This window comes from Staurois parvus, unplaced genomic scaffold (genome assembly GCF_062004578.1).
Source record: "Staurois parvus isolate SC_StPar_1 unplaced genomic scaffold, SC_StPar_1.0 ptg000357l, whole genome shotgun sequence".
Classification (NCBI taxonomy): domain Eukaryota; kingdom Metazoa; phylum Chordata; class Amphibia; order Anura; family Ranidae; genus Staurois; species Staurois parvus.
Window position 1 is genome coordinate 1,954,919 of NW_028318153.1, and position 25,068 is coordinate 1,979,986.

At 39.9% G+C, this 25,068-nt stretch overlaps 1 protein-coding gene across 1 annotated transcript in view; it reads left to right on the plus strand.

Annotated features, from left to right (window-relative positions):
* Positions 1-25,068, plus strand: part of USH2A (usherin) — a 1,035,348-nt gene that overhangs the window by 572,076 nt on the left and 438,204 nt on the right. Inside the window, exons 38-39 of the mRNA XM_089684798.1 lie at positions 7,806-7,956; positions 10,288-10,430. Of these exons, the coding sequence (XP_089540924.1) occupies positions 7,806-7,956; positions 10,288-10,430 (294 nt within the window). The remainder of the gene's footprint in view (positions 1-7,805; positions 7,957-10,287; positions 10,431-25,068) is intronic.

Genomic DNA, 25,068 nt, shown 5'->3' on the forward strand with positions numbered 1-25,068 from the left:
GGGTTACTGTGCTACTACCAACCGATCTGACAGTTCCAAGGCTAGAGCTTAGCTTATGCATCATCATGCCAGACTAGCAGCTTCCAACTACTTGTATGTAGTCATTTGATCCATGATAAAGTCAGCAGCAAGGTGAATGGAAAACTTTTCTTTATTAATCCAAAGGAGTAAAAGGTTCCACACAACAGCCAACACTAACCCATTTCAGTTTACAAGGACCTTACTCATAGTTGGAAGTATGGAACCTTTAACTCTTTTGGAATAATAAAGAAAAGTTTTATATTCCCCTTGCTGCCGACTTTATCATGGATCTACAGTATGTGGATGAGATTTTATCCCAGCAGTTGCTGACCAGAAAGTCTGGTCAGCAAAGAAAGACTGGCTGCAGTGAAATGCAAGAAAAAGAAACTACAGATCTATATACGCAACATAATATTACAAAATTGTAACAAAATCATTCAAAAAGTTGACATTAAGTCAACATGGCTTCAATGAAAAGGCTGTAATAATTACTTACAATGTGTAATTACGAAAAAAGCACTATAGGGTTCCTTTAAACTGAGTTCCTGTTTTTTAATATACCCATTATTTCTGTGCTCATGTCCCCCAGTAGTCATATATGTCTGCAAAACATAGATCAACTCACACTACAATGAGAGTTTTTAAAAAAAAAAAAAAGAGTAGCGCAACTCAGACTGATAAATTTCAGAAAAAATAAGTTGTACTATAGGCTATCTCCTGCCATTTCACATCCCCAGTCATGTAATGACTCCGCCAGATCACTACAGATGGAAATCTCGAGGAGGAATGCTCAGGCGTCTCTCTTCAACAACAATCAGTGGAGAACCTTTGAATTATTTGTTGCCACAACTCCATTTCAGGCCTGATTCCTATATTAAACTCTGAAAGAAGATATTCGCCAATGACCCAGTTTATCATGAGCACGCATTGTGGTGCCATTTACTCCATGTGTATTCATAGCCTGCCTGGTATCTGCATCTCTCTACTAAGCCCGATACGGCGACTCTCGTAGGCTTTCATTTCTCATCAGCGTTCCTCATTGTACATTGATAGACGGGGAACGTGGCGGTATCCACTTCGGCAGATGCCGAAAAAAAAAGCCTTGACGCTTACTCTGAGGAATTGTATGTGGATAATATTTCATGAAAGCTGGAGATGCAAAATAAATAATCTGGAAATACACAGAGTTCAAACATAGTCTATGTCAGAAGCTCATTTTCTGCCTCTCTGGGGAGACAGTAGCGAAGGCTGTGTGCACTTCTTCCCTGGCTAAGCAATGCCCAAGAAGTGTAGGGAAGATTGGCAACAAATTATTTATATAAATCATTTTAAACCTATCTAGTACCTATCTATCTATCTATCTATCTATCTATCTATCTTTCTTTCATAGATTTGGATATTACAGTTAGAATACAAGGGGAACTCCAGAAAATATACTAAACTTATTTTATATTACCATGTTATATAGAGTATAACCTCTTATCTCTTTGTGAAGAGCCTGGTCACCTGGGTTGGCTGTTGTAAATCCCTTCAAGGAAGCAAAAAGTTTCTTCTAATCAAAGGAAATAGATGGGACAGAAGTCAAAGTGTATTGGGGGGGGGTCTCTAAAGTCACACTGTGGGATTGATTTACTAAAGGAAAATAGATTGTGCAGTTGCGCTCTGCAAGTGTAGCTGCTCCAGAGCTTAGTGAATAAGATAAAGCTTCACTTTGCAAAGAATACCCAATCACATGCAAGGAAATTTTTAAAGATGCATTTTTGCCTGAACATGATTGGATGACAGAAGTCAGCAGAGCTTCTGCTCATTTACTAAACTTTGGAGCAACTGCACTTGCAGAGTGTACAGTCTATTTGCCTTTAGTAAATCAACCCCTAAATGTTATTATTATATTATAACATGGAAATGCAATTATTTTAGTAAATACAAACTGCTAAATACCTTTTCTCATCAGCAGTTAGAGCAGTCTTGTGACTTCTATCAGTGTTCAGCAGAGCACTGGTTAAAGCTTGTAGGAGGAGTTTTCATTCTCCTCTATGAGGCTGCAGGACCCCTGACCCTCTGTCTGGACAGTGCTGATTGGCCCTGTGCTGATCACATGCACTCTCCCAAGAAATCTCTCTAGCAATAAACACCAAACTGAGCATGTGCACCTTGTCTCCAAGCTTCTGTTCTATCAGGAGTTATATTGGTAACAGCAGAAGAAGGGTAGGATCAGAGAAGTCAGGATCAAACATCCTTTTTACACAATGTGGAGGATTAACCCCTTAGGTTTCACAGTGAGTATAACCAGCATGCTTTACTGCATATACAGTCAGGTCCATAAATATTGGGACATCGACACAATTCTAAAATTTTTGGCTCTATACACCACAACAATGGATTTGAAATGAAAGAAACAAGATGTGCTTTAACTGCAGACTGTCAGCTTTAATTTGAGGGTATTTACATCCGAATTAGGTGAACGGTGTAGGAATTACAACAGTTTGCATATGTGCCTCCCACTTGTTAAGGGAGCAAAAGTAATGGGACAATTGGCTTCTCAGCTGTTCCATGGCCAAGTGTGTGTTATTCCCTCATTATCCCAATTACAATGAGCAGATAAAAGGTCCAGAGTTCATTTCAAGTGTGCTATTTGTATTTGGAATCTGTTGCTGTCAACTCTCAAGATGAGATCCAAAGAGCTGTCACTATCAGTGAAGCAAGCCATCATTAGGCTGAAAAAACAAACCAAACCCATCAGAGAGATAGCAAAAACATTAGGCGTGGCCAAAACAACTGTTTGGAACATTCTTAAAAAGAAGGAACGCACCGGTGAGCTCAGCAACACCAAAAGACCCGGAAGACCACGGAAAACAACTGTGGTGGATGACTAAAGAATTATTTCCCTGGTGAAGAAAACACCCTTCACAACAGTTGGCCAGATCAAGAACACTCTCCAGGAGGTAGGTGTATGTGTGTCAAAGTCAACAATCAAGAGAAGACTTCACCAGAGTGAATACAGAGGGTTCACCACAAGATGTAAACCATTGGTGAGCCTCAAAAACAGGAAGGCCATATTAGAGTTTGCCAAACGACATCTAAAAAACCCTTCACAGTTCTGGAACAACATCCTATGGACAGATGAGACCAAGATCAACTTGTACCAGAGTGATGGGAAGAGAAGAGTATGGAGAAGGAAAGGAACTGCTCATGATCCTAAGCATACCACCGCATCAGTGAAGCATGGTGGTGGTAGTGTCATGGCGTGGGCATGTATGGCTGCCAATGGAACTGGTTCTCTTGTATTTATTGATGATGTGACTGCTGACAAAAGCAGCAGGATGAATTCTGAAGTGTTTCGGGCAATATTATCTGCTCATATTCAGCCAAATGCTTCAGAACTCATTGGACGCTTCACAGTGCAGATGGACAATGACCCAAAGCAGACTGCAAAAGCAACCAAAGAGTTTTTTAAGGGAAAGAAGTGGAATGTTATGCAATGGCCAAGTCAATCACCTGACCTGAATCCGATTGAGCATGCATTTCACTTGCTGAAGACAAAACTGAAGGGAAAATGCCCCAAGAACAAGCAGGAACTGAAGACAGTTGTAGTAGAGGCCTGGCAGAGCATCACCAGGGATGAAACCCAGCGTCTGGTGATGTCTATGCGTTCCAGAATTCAGGCTGTAATTGACTGCAAAGGATTTGCAACCAAGTATTAAAAAGTGAAAGTTTGATTTATGATTATTATTCTGTCCCATTACTTTTGGTCCCTTAACAAGTGGGAGGCACATATGCAAACTGTTGTAATTCCTACACCGTTCACCTGATTTGGATGTAAATACCCTCAAATTAAAGCTGACAGTCTGCAGTTAAAGCACATCGTGTTCATTTCATTTCAAATCCATTGTGGTGGTGTATAGAGCCAAAAATGTTAGAATTGTGTCGATGTCCCAATTTGTATGGACCTGACTGTACAGACTGATTTTACTGTTGTGGGTTTAGTAACACTTTAATGGCCCTGTAATCTATTTTTCATGAGATTCTTTTATACTGTATTTTTCTGCCTCCTTGTAACATCCTCTGTAGGCTCCTGAACCTCTCCTTTTCCCACTTATTTCTGTTTGGATCAAGCAGTTGAGGTCATGTGCACTGTTCTATACACAATACAGATCCCATAGTCCATAGTCTTTAGTCCATTTTAAGAGTGAATTGATTCCTGACATGTCGCAACAAACAGAAAAAGTAACATTATTCAAAACACACTCCACCTCTTATTCATTAAAAAAAATCACTCCATATGATCTGGTCAAGTGACTGTGCCTAGGGAAAGATGATGTCAGTTTCCTGCAAGAAGCATTTTCTCAGTCTCCTGTCCCTTGATTATTGGACATTGTAACTTTGTAGCAAGTCAGAACGTGATAGGCTCAGCAGGGGCTGATCTATGTCAGATATTTGTGAACATAGCCAAGTACAGAATGCACATAGCTGTGTCATCTCTGAGCTGGCATCTCAGTTCAGGAAATATATTCTGACCTGGAAATGGCTAAACAAAGATGGTGCTGTCCATCTGTAGAGAAAAGCAGATGAAAACATTGTCAGAAGGAGAATTGTGATATCAGATGAATACCTAGAAGTGTTACAGCTACATCTTACGTAGCATGGATACACTTGACATGATACAGTGTATCTGCCGTTACCTCCACTTTAAGCTGATCATGTTCCTGTGTACATTACTGTGCAAAATCTTTAGGCAGGTGTGTAGAAACATTGTAAAGTAAGAATGCTTTCAAAATTTTATATTTTAATTACCTATTTTAATCAATTTACAAAATGCAAAGTGAGCGAACAGAAGAAAAATGTAAATGAAATCAATATTTGGTGTGGCTACCCTTTGCCTTAAAACCAGCATCAGTTCTTATACTTGCACACTTTGTATACTTACATAAAGTCAGGGATGTTGTAGGATTAGAGTCAGGTGTATGATTAATCAATTATAGCAAGCAAGTGCTAATGACCATCAAATTTATATGTAGGTTTAAAGACAGCCATTAACTGAAACAGAAACAGCTGTGTAAGAGGCTTAAAACTGAGTGAGGAACAGCCAAACTCTGCTACTAAGGTGAAGATGTGGAAGACAATTTCATGTCAGAGGTCATACACCATGGCAAGACTGAGCACAGCAACAAGAGATAGATAGTTATATTTCATCAGCAAGGTTTCTCCCAGGCAAATATTTCAAAGCAGACTAGGGTTTCAAGATGTGCTCTTCAAGCACTTTTCAAGAAGCACAAAGAAACGGGCAGGGGCGGACTGACAACTCATGGGGCCCCCGGGCAATAGAGGATCATGGGGTCCCTGTATCCTTGCCCAAACTCAAAAAAGCCTATGAAAAAAGGTACCAGGGGCATCTCATGGGGCCCCCTACTGACTCCGGGCCCTCGGGCAATGCCCGAGTTTCCAAATGGTCAGTCCTCCCCTGGAAACGGGCAATGTTGAAGGCTGTAGATGGTCGGCTAAGGAAACTTAGTGCAGCAGATGAAAGACACATCATGCTTACTTCCCTTCGACATATGACAATGTCTAGCAGTGCCAGCAGCATAGAACTGCGGGAAACCACCCAGGTACACTCATCTACTGTCTATAGAAGTCTGTCTAGTATTTTCTGGGCAAAGTGGTGCATTATCTGACAAATGCAGGGGTACCAATATTTTTGGCCATGATTGTATTTGGCTGTAGCAAGAGGCAGTTTGTTTGTCAAATGGCTGGAGATTGGTACAATAATAAATGTCTGCAGTGGAGTTGGAGATTTGGTCAGGATCAATGGTGTCCTCAAGGCTGAGAAATACAGGCAAATACTTATCCGTCATGCCATACCATCAGGGAGGAGTATGATTGGCCCCAAATTTATTATGCAGCAGGACAACCACCCCAAACATGCAGCCAATGTCATTAACCACTTCAAGTCTGGACACTTTCACCCCCTTCCTGTCCAGGCCAATTTTCAGCTTTCAGCGCTGTCACACTTTGAATGACAATTGCGCGGTCATGCAACACTGTACTCATATGAAATTTTTTGCATTTTTGAGACAAATAAAGCTTTATTTTGGTGGTATTTATTCACCACTGGGATTTTTATTTTTTTGCTATATAAAGGAAAATGTCCAAAAATTTAGAAAAAAAAGTGTTTTTCTTATAAAATTTTGCAAATAAATAATATTTCATCATAAATCTGGGCCAAAATGTATTCAGTTATCTTTTTAGTAAAGAAAAAATAACCCAAATTAGTTTATAACAAAACATTATAATTAAAAACATTTTTTTTTTACATTTTTATATTATTGTTTTTGTTTTCTACATACTGTCACCCTAGCAGTACAGTGTCACCATGGTGACACTGTACTACTTGTGGGAGGTGATGAAGATTTTTTTTGTTACACTGATTGATTTTACAACCATAAAGGCTGTAAAAGCAATCATTTCTCCTCTCTGGCTGCATTCTTGCAGCCATTGAGAACTACTGTGTGAGCTATGATTGGTCACAGCTTATCACATGGTACATGGCTGTTGTGAATAGCCTTGTACCATGTGACCTCTGTGATCATTCACAGATTTCACACGTAGTAAGCAATGATGTCGGAAGTGACATCTTGCTTACTACTCTGCATGTGATCACTGATTGACCGTATGATGATCGGTGTACCACTGTGTCCGGAGGACACAGCGGGCACCAGATCACAGTGCTGCTCGCTCCCGGGGAGAGCGCACAGTCCAAAATGGCGGGCGCCGTTTATGAACGGCAACCCGCCCCTGGACTGTCACTGTCTGGCCGTTTATATACAGGGGCCAGATGGCAAGTGGTTAAGAACTATCTTCAGTGTAAAGAAGAACAAGGAGTCCTGGGTGTGATGGTTTGGCCCCCACAGAGCCCTGAGCTCAACATCATCTAGTCTGTCTGGGATTACATGAATAGGCAGAAGGATTTGAGGCAGCCTACATCCACAGAAGATCTGTGGTTAGTCCTTCAGGATGTTTGGAACAACCTACCTGCCGAGTTCCTTCAAAAACTGTGTGTCAGAAAGTTTACCTAGAGAAATTGATGCTGCTTTGAAGGCAAAGGGTGGTCCCACTAAATATTGATTTGATTTGGACTTCTCTTCTGTTCATTTACTTTCTATTTCTTTATTTGATAAAAATAAACTATTAACACTTCTTTTCTGAAAGCATTCTTAATTTACAGCATTTTTTTCAAAGCTGCTTAAAACTTTTGCACAGTACTGTATATCTAAACAAAGAAAGACAGGTATGGTTCCCCTTTAAACCTTGTGTACATCGTAAGGAATAGAGGGTAATTCCTTATGGCTCTGTCGCAGATGTTACCTGTAATTACACATTTTGTAGTGGCGTCATGGAGTGAAAACACGAGAATGTAAAAAAGTCTTTCCGAAGGCAAATATCCATCATGTGTTTACTGTTTGCTCAGCTTGCATCAAAAAGCTACCTTTTAAACGTAATGTACCATAAAAGTAACTTTATCTGCATGAAGAATAAAATTGTCGCTATAGGTAAGGAAACATTTTATATTATTTTAACCCTGTTAGCCTCGTGGTAATGCTGAAATAAGATTTGGTAGGAAGGTAGTTCAGCAGTAAAACATTAAATTAAATGGTCCATGTTAACATTGCTGTTGATCCTGAGGAGAAGTTTTTTTTTTCAGTATATGGAGCATTTCAGCTTTAGCCAGCATATGTTCCCCATAGTTTTCTCTGCTCTAATTCACCACGTTCCTTTTTTCCCAACAGCTCCAGATGGCGTACTGCCTCCAAGGCTTTCATCTGCCAATCCGACCAGTCTTCAGGTTGTGTGGCCTACACCAGTTCGTAATAACGCTCCTGGCTTGCCTAGCTATCGGCTCCAGATGAGATCCACAAATCCCACCAACAAAATCATAGAGTAAGCAAAATCATAACTGCCATTTTAAATTGGTTTAGTAAATAAGTTGTAGAGTCAGATTTTAAAAATAATAAGGATATTCCTAAATGAGTTACTAAGGAATTCAAATTCAGGAAAATATAGAAAATGAATGATTGTGTTGGGAACACTGTATTTAAAATTTAAATGTGATTTTGAAAATTATAATGACCATTCCAGTATTTTTTTTTTTATATATATATTGTCAGCTTTTCAAAACCTTGAGGATATTTTGAGTAAGTGTAAATAAGGGAAAAAAAAGTAAATTTAGTCATTGAACAAGGGTGATAAAAATATGGTGTATCTACAATTTATATGTGAATTTAAAAATTATACAGTCTGTTTCAGTATTTGTAAAAAAAAACTATAATGCCAGCTTTTGCAAACCTTGACAATAGTGGATAATGAATAGACATATGCTACATCTAGAAAATGAATAATTGTGGTGAAATTATGGCATGAATTTTTTTATGTGACTTTAAAAAATAATACTGTCACTTCTAGTATTTTGTTATTATATTTTTAATACTTTTTTATTATTATATTTTTAAAACCAGCTTTTGCATTGATTTAGAATATGCTTAGGATATTTCAATAATGAATTAACATGCATAAAATGAATAATTGTTTTGAAAACATAGTATGTAAAATTTATATGTAATTTCAAAAATGATTTTGTCCATTCCAGTAATTTTTTTATTACATAAAAATTAACTAAGTACATTTGGTTCCCGTAAATATTTTTAATTTAATAATCCAAGTATACTGTACTAAATAGAGATGTAATGTGATTATATTTTGAAAATGGCTATTATTGTGGAATGCTTACTAAAAAAGTGACAAAGAAGTATTACTTAATTTGTGGAGATATCTGTTTTTTGTTTCTTGCATAACAATTGTTATTAGGTTTTAGAAAGCACAGCTACTAGGAGAATGTTTTAGATAACTATATATTTATAAAGTCCTGTTAATAAACTTGAGAGGGCAAAGTGGACAGCAGTACAGGAAGCAACCAATAAATAATAATGAAAATTATTTAATTGAAGGTTAAAGGGAAATATAATCCAGTATTATAGTATTTTGAATTTTCTAGTGTAATATTGATCTTGGAATATTAATGAATTAAATAATGTATTTATTCATATATACATCTATTAATTTTTAAAATCTCAGTTTCTCAAGCCATATGTGATAAAGCTGATTGAACATTCAGGATGAAATCCAAACTTATGGATGGGATTTCTATGGCTCATAAAAATAAATGTGTGCAGATCATCAGTTTAATAATCTATAACAATTTTTCCTACATGAAGTACATTTTAAAGATACTGGCCTTATTTAAAAAAGGGAAACCCAATGTATCTATGTAAAAATACTGACTTCATTTTTAATAAACATTTCTGGTTGTTAAAATGGAAATCCAAGATAAAAAATATCTTTGAACATTTTCTATCTACCAATAAATTACCTGTATTGATGTTTGCCCCATGTGTGGCTGGCTGCTGCGCTAGGTAAACCTCATAGTTTCTTTGAGCCTCGACACTACTGTAAGCACCAAATTTCCAGTGTTGTAAATCAATGTTCTGGCACTCTTGCAGTCAGGAAGAGCTCCGTTCACTGTTCACCCTATCCATTCATAAAATGTTTTGTATTGCATTCACAGAATACAAGGCATTCTGTGATTAAACAAGAGAAGGTCATGATGTTCATCTGCCCCACCTCTCCTTTTCCAACTACAAAACCCCTTGTATTCTGTAAACAGCATACAAAATGCTTTTTGAATGAGCAAGGTGAAGAGAGAGTGATGCCCTAGGCTGGTGCTAGACTATTTTGCATCCTATGCAACAAAAGGCAACCCTCCCTCCCAGCAACAACCTTCAATCCTCCCACCTAGGACAATTTACTCCAAATTCCTCCTCTAGCTAAAACCCCTCCAGATTACCCTTCCCAAAATCCTCCCACCTTACCCAAATCCCCCCCCCCTTTAGCACAAATTACCCCCAAAGCATCCCACCCACCACCCCTCCCCCCTGCTCCGGCAATGGCGGAGAGTAGGGAAACCAGCGGCCGTGGCTGCACCCTAGGCAGCAGTGCCCCTAGTGGTAGTGGTAGTGGTAGCACCAGCCCTGGTGATGCCTTTCCTGAATGTATGAGAGACGGAACTTTGATTTATAACCATCATTAGAAGTCATTTATTGCTGCATAGAAAATATATCAAAGTTGTTTTTTCCTGGAGTTCTGCTTTAAAGAAAACTGAACTTGATAAGATAATATTTGTCTTGAATCTATCATGTCTACTTTTCGCCCTTGCAGTCTATTTTCAGGCCCTAGTGCTTCCTTAACCTACACCATTAAGGATCTTCAGCCGTATACAACATATGAATTAAGGATTGTTGCCTCCAATATGTATGGCGACACCTACAGCAAATGGGTCAACATATCAACCGAACAAGACAGTAAGTACACATATTGCATGCCATCTGTCAAGGCAGCAGGCTGGTTATTGTGGAGGATTTCTTTCATACAGAAGTAACCCAGAAGGAATACATGGGGAATACAATGAAAGTCCTCTTTTAGATATCACTCCTCACTGGTAACTAGGACAATAGAGAGGGCAAATCTACCTGGTGGGGACCCAGACAGCAGTAAAAACCTGAGTGGGTTTCTAAACCTTTCTGACTCTATCCATAACAAAAAAAGAAATCAGTTTGGCCTATACAATACACTTTAACTAAATTGTGCAGTCTGAGGTTATAGGCTCTCTACATGTTCCAGCTTCAAAATATCTAATCAGGACAAATCTCCTACAGTGAGAGAAAAAGTGACCGGAACTTGGAATTAAGTGGTTCCTACACTGAAGTTCTCAGTCTAGGTCTGAGGTCTAGGTCAGAAACAATTAAGTACTGACGTGATACTTTTTTTATTTATTTGCACTAACATACAATTTTGAGGACAAGCTTTTGGGGTATGTCCCCTTCTTCAAGGTCCAGACAGTACTACACAAAATTTTAGCAGAATGTTAGAAGAGATGTGGGGGATGAAGAAAAAATAAAAAAAAAAACAGAAAGAAACACACACAAACAGATGTACACAGCAATGGTTAAAAGACTAGGATTCAACTAGAGATAAGACACAGCAAAAGCAAAGACTGGGGGGGGGGGGACAACACTCACAGAGGGAGTCATAAAACTGTTGGATAATGATTGAGGAATCCCATGTCCAAATTAAGGCCGTTATCTCTTGTGTCAAATAGAATTATTAATTCTTAGTTCAAAAGTTTTTCTTTCCTGAATGGATTTGAAATTTCCTTTAAGAACTAAAATATTGAGGTCTTCCATAGTGTGGTCTGGTTGTGCAAAATGGTGTCCCACAGGTGTGCAAAAGTCATCTTCTTTATGTTCCTTGATGGTATGTCTGTGCAAATTCATCCTTGTTTGCAACATCTGTCCTGTTTCGCCAACATAAGATCCTTTGCTACATTTTCTGCGCTGGATAAGGTACACACCATTACTAGAGGTGCAGTTGTATGATCCGGAGATATTGAAGATCCCTTTTGAGTGTCTGACACTTTTTAATGGATTGATTTGGTTGCACAGTTTGCAGCGTTTTTTATTGCAGGGTTTGCTTCCATTATTTGTGACCTCATAATCAGAAGGAAGTTTCCTACTGATTAGTTTATTTCTGAGATTGGGGGGTTGTCTGAAGGCCAGTATTGGGGGTTGCTGGAATATTTCTTTCAGAGTTCCATCCTCTGTTATGTTGGGTTGTACATCTTTGATTATTTTTCTTATTCCTTCTAGTGCTGGGTTGTATGTGGTTACTAGAGGTACACGATTGTTTGTTTTTTTCTCTTTGTACTGAAGTAAATTTTATCTTCGGGTTCTCAAGGCTGTGTTTATGCCGGTGTCGATAGTTTTCTCCTTGTAACCTTTCTTATGGAAGGAGTCTGCTAGTGTCCCGAGATGTTTACCTCTGTTTAACATTCTGCTAAAACTTTGTGTAGTACTGCCTGGACCTTGAAGAAGGGAACATACCCCGAAAGCTTGTCCTCAAAATTGTATGTTAGTGCAAATAAAAAATGTATCACGTCAGTACTCAGTTGTTTCTGTCGCAAGTGCACTAATAGGGCTACAATCACCTCACCCATCTAGATAAAACCTCTCTTTTTGTTTTGGCTGTAGAGCAGTAGGGGCGTAACCTCTCTCAGATGTGCATTGCTGTCTATGTCCCATTAGTAGGATTCCTTCTCACTACCTGTGTTCTCATTAACTGTCCCAATGACAAGGAGTCAGTGCTCTGTACTTTTTAAGAAAGATTCTGAGCTCGGATTACTAAAGGGTGTTTAGCTTTGGTGTCTTTTAAAGGGTCTTGCGATAAAAGCCAAGGAAGCTTAGACCTCTGTAGTGTATTCATGCTTTTACTAAACAGAAAATCTGCACATACACCTGCAGAAAACACAAATCCTAACAAAATATACCTAAAACATGCACAAGCTGACTATCTGTGTTATAGCCATACACTAAAAGTTACTTAACTTAGTTCTTTCTGGTAATGGAGTCTTCTCATGGTTCTGAGATCTTCCTTCAGAGTCCAACACAAAAACATTTCAAAGTCCTCCAACACACAGTTTCTTCTTCCAAGTCTCCTGCACAGCTGTTGCTTCTTTGTCTTTCAGAACAACTCTGTTTTTGGCTCAGCGCATGGCTTGTTCAAAAAGTCTTCCTTCCCTCCCCTGCTACCTTATTTCCTGGAAGGAACTTCCTGTGCTGCTCAGAAACCAGCCAAACTGGTTAATTTGCATATCAATAGGGGGAGCCTAGCTTCACATGCAATAAATGCAACTTCTAAATCACATATTTAAGATATAAAAAATCACCAACTAATACATAGCAACACAAAGGGAAATGAAGAAGAGCAATCGTAAATTGCTATAGTACACTTGAATTGGAGGAGCAGAGTGGATGCATGATAATGAATGCAATCCCTGACCCTTTTAATTTGTACACTGGTGTTCAATATGCATGGTCCTAGTTTGCAGTGAGTTTGAACTTGCAATAAATACTTTTGTGTATTCAGTTCTGATAAGAGGTGCTAAGATTGTGCTTCTCAGAAATTGACAAAAAAAAAATTACAAAAGACCTATATGCTCCTCCAGCACGTGTACCGGTATTTATAAATGGAACCTTTAATCCAACGCTTGAAGTGTATTTCAGCAGATCAGGCTAGAGCAAGGGGGTCAGTGACATAAACAGTACTTAGAATTTGAAAAACCTCTTAATGGAAATATGTCTTAAATGGCTAATAAACAGCTTTAGGCTCCTAACAGCAATGAAGCCCTATTATAAAATATGCTGTAGTTGTTAAAACATTCCAGTTTACAGCACCTTTGACAGGGCACAGGCCTAGTGTCAATAAACCTATTAGCAGGATACTTCCTAAGCCCTAGCATGCTCAATGTCATTGTAAAATCATTAAGAAGAAATATGCATTTGAGTCTGGCTCAACTTGACCCGAAACTGCCCTTTTTATTCATCACGAAGATATTACATTCTACACATAATACATAATCCTGGTTATGGTAAACTAGGATTATGGATTCAAGTGGTTGAAAAGGGTGAAGTTTTTTTATAGAATGCATGAAGGTTAAAAAATCTTCAGTATGCAGCTAACCCACAGCCCCCCTAATACACACCTGAGCCTGATCCCGATCCAATGATGTGCATGAGAGCCTCAGCTCTCCCAGGTCTCTCTCCTCATTGGCTGAGACACGGCAGTTGCCATTGGCTCCAACTGCTATCAATCACATCCAGTGAGGAGGGAGCATGAGACGAGAATGAGACAAGCTCTGTGTGTCCCATTGCCACACAGAGCCGGCTCAGGAGCGAACACGTACGTGTGCCCCCAGAGCAAGCAGCTTGCTCTGGGGGCACTTGGCAAGCTGGTGGGACACATTTCATCTGCTAGAGATGGACATAATACATGTTTGGCATCTATCAAATCATGATTTCATTCTGTTAAATAATATGTTGGTTGTCTAATTGTAATATTTGGTCATCTCTAAATGCTGATCTAGTTGAAAAAAACTGGCATGGAGGGAGTGCACTTTAACATATCATAAACACTTCAGCACTCCTATTTCACACTTCTATGTCCTATTTCACACCCCTCAGATCTTCTGAGTTGATAGGGTTGACATTCTCTAGAGCAGATTTCTCAACCAGGGTTCTATGGAAGAAGGGTTCTTTCAGATGTTGCTAGTGGTTCCTTGGGAGGAGAGCAATTTCTGCCTTCCAGGTATGACTCAATGACTCCAATGATCTATTTAACTCTCTGTAAGGAGGACATTCTTCACGCTGATTGCTAAATTAATAAAGGATCCTTCCCATTCTTTTCTACTTTATTCTACTCTATTCCATTCTTCTTTTCTATTCTATTCTATTCTTTTCTATCCTATTCTACTCATTTCCATTCTATGATTGTTACTCTATTATGTTTTATTCTATTCTATTTTATACTATTCTTTTCTATTCTATTCTATAAAGCAGCCTAAGTAGAAATCATCATCTTATTTCACTTTTATGCCTTACTTTATTTATTGCAATATGTTTCCATTTTGAAATCAAATTCCTTGCCTAATTAAAATTATTCCTATCATTTTGAAAATAACAAACATACAAAATAAATTCTGAAAACAAATCTCTCTAATGTAACAAATATGGCGAAACAAAATTATTAACATAAAAAACAAATACAAAACAAAAAAATGTTTCCGTTGTGCACATTTCTAGTCTGTTAGCTTTCTGTCTTGTGTGGCAGTGAGTCTCACAGACATTTCCTAAGGCCAAAATTGTCACAGTAGGTACTGTGAATGATGTGTGTTTCCATTAAAACATGTGGTGGCAGCTACTTTTTTGTGTAGGGGGTTAACTGTAGAGTTAACTGCCCTATTAACAATCACTCTGGTTGTACTTAGACTGTTGTCCTGCAATCTGGAAAATCTCTGTGCAAGGCAAATAGCGCACACATTCTAATTCATCATATTCTAATGGCAGTGGTGGAATATAGGACTGTCGCTGCCACCCACCCCGTGGGCATTTTTTGCTTCTCTGACATATTTGAACAGGCAAACATCCAGGGCCGGTTCACAGTATAGAAATGCAGTCCAGATGCTTTCCTGCGTGTGCATTTTTGGTGCGTTCTGGTGTGGATTTTAACCATTTTTCACGTATTCCAGTGTGTTTTGGATGTATTCTGGTTAATTTTTTTCCCCTCTCATTTTCTTCAATTTAAATAGGGAAATGTGCATTCCAGCACATTTTTGGTGTGTTCTGGTGCATTTATGATGCATTTTACCGCGTTGCAGAACAGTTCTGTGCAGGAAAAATTCAACCTGTTCTACTTTTTTTTCTACATCCAGAACACACTGAAACTGCAAACACTGATGTGAACTCTGACATTGACAACCATATAACCTACTTTCTGTGTGTTTTGGATGCAGAAACAACGCACACTGAAATGCATGTAGTGTGAGCTGGCCCTCAATCTTCTTTCAAAGAGCACCTACAGATAAAAGTGATACACATAAATGAAAGCACAAAGAAAGTTTGCCTTTTCAATCATTTATTTAGCAAAAATATCCATAGATCCAGCAGAAATATTCTATAAATCCGTATTTGTTGTGCGATTCAGTGCGGTGCTATTTGAACCCATTTATTTTGAATGGGCTTACATTGCACCAAAAGTACTGCATGCACTACTTTTGGAAATTCACTTCAACCATGGTATGTGATACTTTTGTACCATGCAATATGGTGCAGGCAAATGCACTGCATTTGTGACCTGATGTTAACTTATTACTGATACCCACTGCAGATCGCAACTGCATAGTGTGTTTTGAACCCAGTGATGGGTTTCAGCACCATGTTCTGGGTTGAACCTAGACTTAGGTGTCCGTTTATGAACCAGCGATGAATGATCGCTGCTCAGTTCTCCGGCATTCTCGGAGAACACAGTTCTCCTGTAAATGCCTTTTATGAAGCAGTTCTCCGAACAAAGGGAGAACGGTCTACAAACCCTGGAGAACAGTCTACAAACGGTGGAAAACGGCTGATTTTACTATAATCTCGCGAGATTACAGTAAAAGATCAGTTTACTAAGCAGAGGTAAATTATCGCTGCTTAGTTTGTGGTCCCTCCGATTCTCCAGCTCTGGGCTGGAGAATCTGGAGGGAGAACACAGATCTCCAGTGAAGGGCTGAACATGTTCTCCACTGATCTCCTGAGTGTCATAAACTGTGAATGACCAGAGAATAGCTGCGATCCTCTGAATCATAAACGGACACCTTAGAAAGCAAAAAATTTAGCTATTTATACAAATTTAGTATTTGGGTTTACATATATTTTGATCCTACATATGATGCATATATAAAATTCATAACAGCAGTTTAGGAGAGCCAAAAACAAAGAAAATCAAATTTTTATTTTAGGATCACCATTGTTTTTCTGATGAATGCTAAGATGATGAAGAATGCTTTCCATAGCAAAACACTTTTTAGAAAATACAGGCATAGCTCGGTTTACGAACGCCTCGGTTAACAGAATTTTCGGTTTGGGAATGAAAATCCATTGAAAATAATGCCTAGGACCTCTCGGTCCTTCCCTACCTGGAATTCTCTTCAGGAGTTACGGGATATCCCTCCGGCGGAATTTTTTCGTTACCTTCAATTGCGGCATTGGCTGATTTCATTGCGGGGCACTTCTGTCTTCCCGTACCAGAAATCTGCCTTTGAACAGCTTTGCCAACAGCAGCAGGGTGCCCCAGGCCTTACTTCCTTCTTTATGCAGCTTTGAATAGACGCTCGTCGCATATTTCTCTTTCATATGTCATTCAGTGGGAGCGCGACCTGGGAGTGGCTGTGGATCCGGAGGACTGGAATAAGGCCTGGTCACTCATAGCTAAATGCTCATTTAATATGACCACGCTGAAGCCAGCCTATAAGGTATTGTTTCATTGGTACTGGGTTTCCGGCTCGGTTGGCCCGGGCTAACCCTGCCTGTGCCTGTAGTGATCAGTGTTTTCGCGGTTGTGGCCATCGTGGAGATGTATTGCATATCTGGTGGTCATGCCCGAGACTGCTTCGTTTTTGGTCTCGTGTGTTTAGCCTCCTTTTCACCTTGGTCCATCTCTCCATCCGCCAGGATGCTCGGTATGCTTTGCTTCATTGCCCCATACTGGGCCTCTTGGCTCACCAGCAGAAGTTGGCTTCCTATCTGTTTTTATCGGCCACTAGAACAATTGCTCAGGCCTGGAAGAGTCCGTTTGTCCCTCTTCAGGGGGTGCGGGATCGTATGACCACTATGATGCTCAACGAATAGATGTCGAGTATCCGCAACGACTCCCAATGTAAATGTTTGAAAATATGGGAGCCGTGGTTGCAATATGCCTTTCCCACACTCTCCCCGGCTAGTCTGGGGATGTAATGGCGTTCGGTATTGGCGCTCTTGGACCCCTGCTCTTTGCCCCTCTTTTTTTTTTTTTCTTTCTTTTTCTTCCCTTCTTTCTTCTTTTTTCTTTCTCTCTCTGTTTTGGTGTGACTGGACAGCTGTATTTAGTTGTTATAGTCAGTTACAGTAATGTTTTGTAACTTATGTGCCATTGATAGTCCCTGCCTGGGCGTACCTTTTGCCCTGTTGGCATTAGAGCACTGTTTTTCCTTTTTTTTTATTTTGCATTTTTTTTATCTGTGCAATTGATAGCCCCTGCGTGGGCGTGTTTTATTGCCTCTCTTTAATACTGTTTAAAAATTAATAAAAACCATTGAAATAGAAAATAATGCCTTGGTTTACTAATTTTTTTTGCAATACGAACAGATTAATTGGTTTTCAATGCATTTACAAGGTTTTTTTTAATCATATCCCTGTACAGTACTGTGCCTTTAAAGTGCACTTTATAAAAAGTTTTGAACAGATAAGACTTTTCTTTACTTTTTTCTGACCTATGGAATGGATTAATTGGTTTTCAATGCATTTACAAATTTTTTTCGCAATACGAACTGATTCATTGGTTTTTATTGCATTTACGAATTAATTTTTAATCATGTCCCTGTACAGTATTTATGCCTTTAAAGTGCACTTTATAAAGAATTTTGAACAGATAACAGACATTTTTTTTACTTTTTTCTGACCTCCAGAACGGATTAATTGTTTTTCATTGCATTCCTGTAGTAAACCGTGTTTCGGTTTACAAATTTTTCGCAATACAAAAGTCCCGCAGAACGCATTAAATTTGTAAACCGAGGTACGCCTGTATATCCTGTAGCTTGGGTGCCCAGTTGAGGATATGGTTTAGTAGTCCATGGCTTTTGAAAATCAATCCAGCTATGTGCTAGTGGTGTGTACACTCCCTGGCCACTTTATTAGGTACACCTGTTCAATTGCTTGGTAACACAAATTGCTAATCAGCCAATCATACAGCAGCAAGTCAATGCATTTAGGCATTTAGACGTGGTGAAGACGACTTGCTAAAGTTCAAACTGAGCATCAGAATGGGGAAGAAAGGGGATTTGTGGACAAAAATGCTTGTTGATGTCAGAGGTCAGAGGAGAATGGGCAGACTGGTTGCTGCGACATTCAGATGGTAGGGTCAGAATTTGATGTAAACAACATAAAAACATGGTTCAATCCTGCCTTGTATTAACAGTTCAGGTTGGTGGTGGTGTAATGGTGTGGCAGATATTTTCAAGGCACTAGCAAGGTGTACCTAATAACGTGGCCGGTGAGTGTATACATTTTATTCCTTTAATCATTATGGTCAGCAGGAAAACTTTAAAAACTTTTTATATGAATGATTTGTATTCTCATTTCCTGCCAGGTAAGGCCGGGGAAATTTTTTTACATATTTACCCGTCTATTCTACACACTGGAAAAGAAAACTACTGTTTACAGAGCTCAATACCGCAAGCTGAAATTTACACATGGAACTGAACAGTGCATAGCATTAAAGTGTTACTAAATCCAGGACCCTGCATTCACTATATCTGGTCTCCCACAGAACATGGAAACATGGAAGTGCAAATATTTTAGTAAATATAAACTGTTAAATACCTTTTCTCATCAGAAGTTAGAGCAGTCTTGTGACTTATATCAGTGTCCAGCCAAGAACTAGCTAAAGCTTGTAGGAGGAGTTTTCTTTATGCTCTAGGAGGGTGGACAGTGCTGATTGGACCTGTGCTGATCACATGCATTCTCCCAAGAACAAAACAAATCCTCTCTAGCAATACACACCAAACTGAGCATGTGAAAAATACCTACCTTTGAGTCTATCTTATCAGGAGATCAGAGGTGGTAACTTAAACAAAGGCTGGAACACAGCAATCAGGAACAAACAGCCTTTTGACACAATGCAGAGGATTAACCCCTTAGGTTCCACAGTGAGCATAACAAGCGTGCTTTACTGTAAGCTCCCAGGATCAGGGCCCTCCTTTCCCTCTTGTATTGAAATGTATTGTTGCTGTATTGCCTCCCGTTATATTGTAAAGCGCTGAGCAAACTGTTGGTGCGATATAAATCCTGTATAATAATAATATGCAGACTGATTTTACAGTTGTGGGTTTAGTAACGCTTTAACTGCTCCCCCTTCCCTCTTCACTGTCATTTTAGAAAAAAATCATAATGGCTGCCAAAGCACCCTTCATTAAAGCTCTAATTGTATTAATTATTTAAAAATGTATTATATAAATAATAATATTAAAAGAAAATATGAAATAACAAATAACATGATCTTTATAAATAAATTGACCCCAAATTCATTAGAGCCTACATTTAATAAAAAGTAAAAGGAGAAAAGCAGTCAGCTGCTAATTGAGCTGAAGTTCATTGTGAAGATCCACAAGGTGTAAACCTGTGACCCGGAGTTGGATGTCCATTCTGAAAGGGGTTAGGAAATGTAACCATTGTACGCCTTTTCAATAAATATATTTCAACTGCATCATTTTTTTGGAAGTTTTACTCAGTTTTATCGCAAATAAAGTTTAACTTTCAAGTTCTCATTCAGAAGATATTTTATAGGCAATTTCTACATGCTCTAGGGAAAAACATAGAGTAAGACGATTAGATATGGACTGTAAAACAGGTGTAAACAACAAGGGCATGAAAAGGATGTATTTTATCTCTACTATACTATACATACCAACACGACCAACATTTGCAAGCCTGATGCTGTATGTGTTTAGCTGAGATTGTCAGACAAGATGTGAGATCACAGCGTTGCGAAGTAGACTGAAATAATGTACAAACAAGTTTTACCTTTTTTACCACTTGCCCTCCTGAGGATTTACCCCCCTTCCTGACCAGGCTATTTTTTGCTTTACAGCGCTGCGTTACTTTAACTGACAATTGCTGTTCCCAAACAAAATTTATGTCCTTTTTTTCTCACAAATTGAGCTTTCTTTCGGTGGTATTTTAGCGCCTGTGCGGTTTTCATTTTTTTTTTCGATATAAACAAAAAAATACCATCAATTTTCAGAAAAAAACAATATTTTTGACTTTTTTCCCGTCCAATAAAAACATTTTAAAAAACTAATTTCATCATAAATTTAGACCAAAATTTATTCTGCTACATGTCTTTGATAAAAAAAAAAATGCCAATACGTGCAAATTAATTGGTTTGCGTGAAAGTTATAACGTTTACAAATGACGGTATATATACTGGAATTTTTTTTTTTTTTTACTAGTAATGGCAGCGATCAGCAACTTATAGTGGGACTTCAGGAATGCAGCGGGCATTCTGATATTGGGGGGGAACTGACTTGGTGTCACTGACATCCCCAGTGACACCAATACAGTGATCAGTGCTAATAAAAAGCACTGACACTGTACTAATGGCACTGGGCAGGAAGGGGTTAACATCTGGGCGATCAAAGGTTTAACTGTGTGCTGTGTGTGTTTTACTGTAAGCTGTGTGTGTGCTTTCCACTGTAAGCACACTGGTTTGTATGCATACAAGGGAGAGGTGCAGCGCTAACTAAATGAATAAATATACTTATATACTTGATAAATATAAATATAAATCAGTAAAAAGTGCTATTAAAGTGCAAAACGGTGACTAAATGATGGATATAGTCCATATCGTGCTCAGAATCCAAGAGAGTCCTTTAAGAGCTCCAATCCCTGGATTCGTGGATGAGGTGATAAAAGTAAAAATTGCGCACTCACCAAATGCGCAATTCAAATGCGCATTCAAAGCTGATATTCCAAGGTCCTCATATGGATCTGGTCAGATCTGGTCATGGAAAGCCCTCTGTCACCTGGTAGTGTATTCCACACATAGAAGAAAAGGCCGCTCTGCAGATGTAAAGGACTCCCACTGAGAACACTCAACAGCACGCCCACGTGCTAACGCACCTCCTCAGGTAGATTACTCCGCCTCGGCAGTAACACGGTTCACCCGTGAACCGTGTTACTGCCGAGGCGGAGTAATCTACCTGAGGAGGTGCGTTAGCACGTGGGCGTGCTGTTGAGTGTTCTCAGTGGGAGTCCTTTACATCTGCAGAGCGGCCTTTTCTTCTATGTGTGGAATACACTACCAGGTGACAGAGGGCTTTCCATGACCAGATCTGACCAGATCCATATGAGGACCTTGGAATATCAGCTTTGAATGCGCATTTGAATTGCGCATTTGGTGAGTGCGCAATTTTTACTTTTATCACCTCATCCACGAATCCAGGGATTGGAGCTCTTAAAGGACTCTCTTGGATTCTGAGCACGATATGGACTATATCCATCATTTAGTCACCGTTTTGCACTTTAATAGCACTTTTTACTGATTTATATTTATATTTATCAAGTATATAAGTATATTTATTCATTTAGTTAGCGCTGCACCTCTCCCTTGTATGCATTTTTATTGAGAAGGTTCATATGGTACCTCTTTGGTGTTCAGCTGCTGTTTTCTTCTTCTTTTATTTTAATTTTTGTGATTTTATACTAGTTGTTTTAAGCGCTCACTTATTTTGAAAATTACACTGGTTTGTATGGCTCTGCTATGCAGAGCCATACAAACCAGTGTGCAGGAGCTGACAGGGGAGAGAACTGTATTGTTTACTTACAATTCTCTCCCCCATCAGTAACACTCGGCGATTACCGGGTGCCTGCTAGTAATCACTGGCTGGGAGCCGGTGATTGACAGCCAAGGCTGCGAATGACGGAGCGGGTAGGGCGCGTGCATGGATCACGTGGGTGGGGTATGTGCGTGGCTTGTGCATGCCCCCTACCCAGAAATGCGAAATCATGTATATATATGTGATTTTACGCACCCCTGCCACCCTGTAGCAATATTTCTGCGAAAGGGCAGCGGAAAGCAGTTCAAATATTGAGTGGTCAGTGGAGGGGAAATAGGAGTTTGGGCACCGTCTTTTGAAGAAACTACTTCCTGACAGTATATGAAGCCAATGAAATCAAGGAACTTCCAATGATATCTAGCAAACCCTGCAAATGTGATAAAGACAGGAATACTACCCTATCAATATTGTTGCCTAATCTCTTGAAAAGCCACTGTAGGACATATTTCTGAGAATACCTGTATGTTTGGAAGGTTTAAATCATGCGGCTGTGAGGAGCACTTTAATAATATAGTGGCTCAGTATAAACAGTCATGAGAAAAATATACTGAATATCCTGAAAAAAGTATACCCCATGTTAACTGTTTCTGTTGTTTTTCAACGTATTTGTACAGGCAAACATTAGATCTTTATTCTAATAGTGTCTATACATAAAGGTGATATACTTCAATAACAACACAAGTCATTTTAGTCATTTATTACCAAAAAAAACACCTCCTTTGATGCACATATGCCTGTAAGTTCTTTCATTGTGTTTGTTAAAGACATATATATCTAGATCACATTTACATTTATTTAATGTGATTTGTAGGTAGCTATTTGCAAGAAATGTGTTCATTGTAAGCAGGGCCAGTGCCTCCACTAGGCAAACTAGGCAGCCGCCTAGGGTGCACTGCCACTTAGGGGTCCCTGGGTGAATCAGAGGCCGGCATTCTCTCTGTGTGTGTCAGGGACCATCACGACGCATGGGTCTGCACATGCGTAGGTGTCTGTCAAGACATGCAGGCAGCAGGGCACTAGGACCCAGGTGCACCCGTCACCTATGACGGTGCTGGGCAGGCACTAGGACCTAGGCTGCGCCTGTCAGGTGCAGGGAGGGCTACTTAAACCAGCCCTGCACAGACACAAGTTGCCGTATGGTCTGATCTTATTCCTGTGTTCCTGTATTCTGTTGCTGAAGATTCGTTGCTGACCTGCCTGGACCTGACCTCTGCTGACTTCTCCTGCTCTGACCCCTGGCTAAGTTTGACCTCTCTTTGGATATCCCTACCTGATCTGAACTACTGGTACTGACCCCGGCGAGTGACCTGACTATTCTTCTGCCTGCTGCCTTGTACTACGCTGACCTCTCTGTTACCGACCTGGCCCGTCTGACCACGCTCATCCGTCCATCCATCCGGCACGGATCCAGCCATCCCTGCTTCCGCCTTCTGCCTCTTCACGTCAGGCTCTCCACCTGCACAGACCCCCGGCGGATTCCTCTACCACAGACGGGTGTTCTCAGGGGCCGCGACCTGGTTCCAGTCTGCTCCAAGTCCATCTCCACCATCAGGGGCCCTGGTGAACAAGCAGGCTGGGGCTTAGACTCCGCGCTCTGGGGAATCCTGTCCTGTGGGCTGCTAGAGGTACCGCCAGGTGGTTGCTAACAGTGTGTGACGATGTCACATCATGAATGATCCTCCAGCTGAGAGGAGGGGCGGCAGAGGGGAGGAAGAAAGGACAGAGGAAGATGCCCAGTGTCTGGGGCCAGTGTAGCAGCTACAGCTGCCACTCCTTTCAGTGTTCCTCTCAGACTCAGTGCCTTACTGCAAGCCAGCTGGCGGCTGCTGATCACTGTGGAGTTCCACCCCTACTCTTTCCATTTCAACAGCAGAGGCGGAGCTGCAGCTGTGGAGGAAGGCAATGTCTGATTTCCTGTGTCTGTGCGAGTGTGACCCGGCCAGCCAGCCATCCATCACATGTGCAATGTGTAAGTGAGTGATGACATCATCATGATCCCAAAGCCTGCTCTTCTAGTGCCTGCTAATCTGTGTCAGTGTTGGTGGTGGTGTGTTGTGTCAGATCTGTCACTGTGTGGGATCGCTCAGTTCAGGTGTTCTCTGTGTGTGTGGGCTGGGCTGCCTCCTGGGACAGCGTTTTATCTCTCCGCATTGCCTGGGGAATTCTAGCCTGGAATCTGTAAGAGTGTGGATCCATCATCCTCCACTCACTGCAACTGTCACCCTGCCACTGACAGCCACAGATACAGTTCATCCGTGACAATGGTTTTGTCTTTAATATTGGTGCTGGTGACATCCTATGGCACTTATATTTGTAAACGAAAAGAAATGTAGCAGTTTCATGTTTTGTTGATTTAATATTTTCTACCGTTTTTAAAATGTTTTATTTATTTATCTTTTTTTTGGGGGGGGGGGGGCAAGTAGCTAGTCTTGCCTAGGGCGCAAAATAGTCTAGCACCGGCCCAGATTGTATGTATTTGTGAGAAACATGTCTACAAGCATATTGTAACTTCATTTTATGTAATTATATTGCAGTTTTATAGAACTATTCACAGAAGTAAATTCAGTTTTGGAATGAAACACAATGCTGCTTCTGTCAGTTTTGTTAGCCAGCTGTTGGCTAACCGTTAGTAGGACAGCACAACCATAAAATACAGTGGTCTCCTTGAGAACCAGTGTTTTCCCACATCAGGCTTTAAGCAAACCTGTTCTTTGTCCATTCTTTAATACCCTCCTTGCAGCTAACACAAGGAATATTTTTCTGCTCTTGGGAGCAGCACAAGGCAGCGGGGGAGTAAAGGAAGAATGAGTGAGGTACTGTGATGCTGTGAAATTAAGGGGAAGTTGCAGCTGTTGCACTGGTTCATTTTATGTTAGCAAAGTAATATATATATATATATATATATATATATATATATATATATAAATAACAGGAGGTCTGGTGATGACTACCTGCAGGCTGTGAGAAGTGTGAAACTT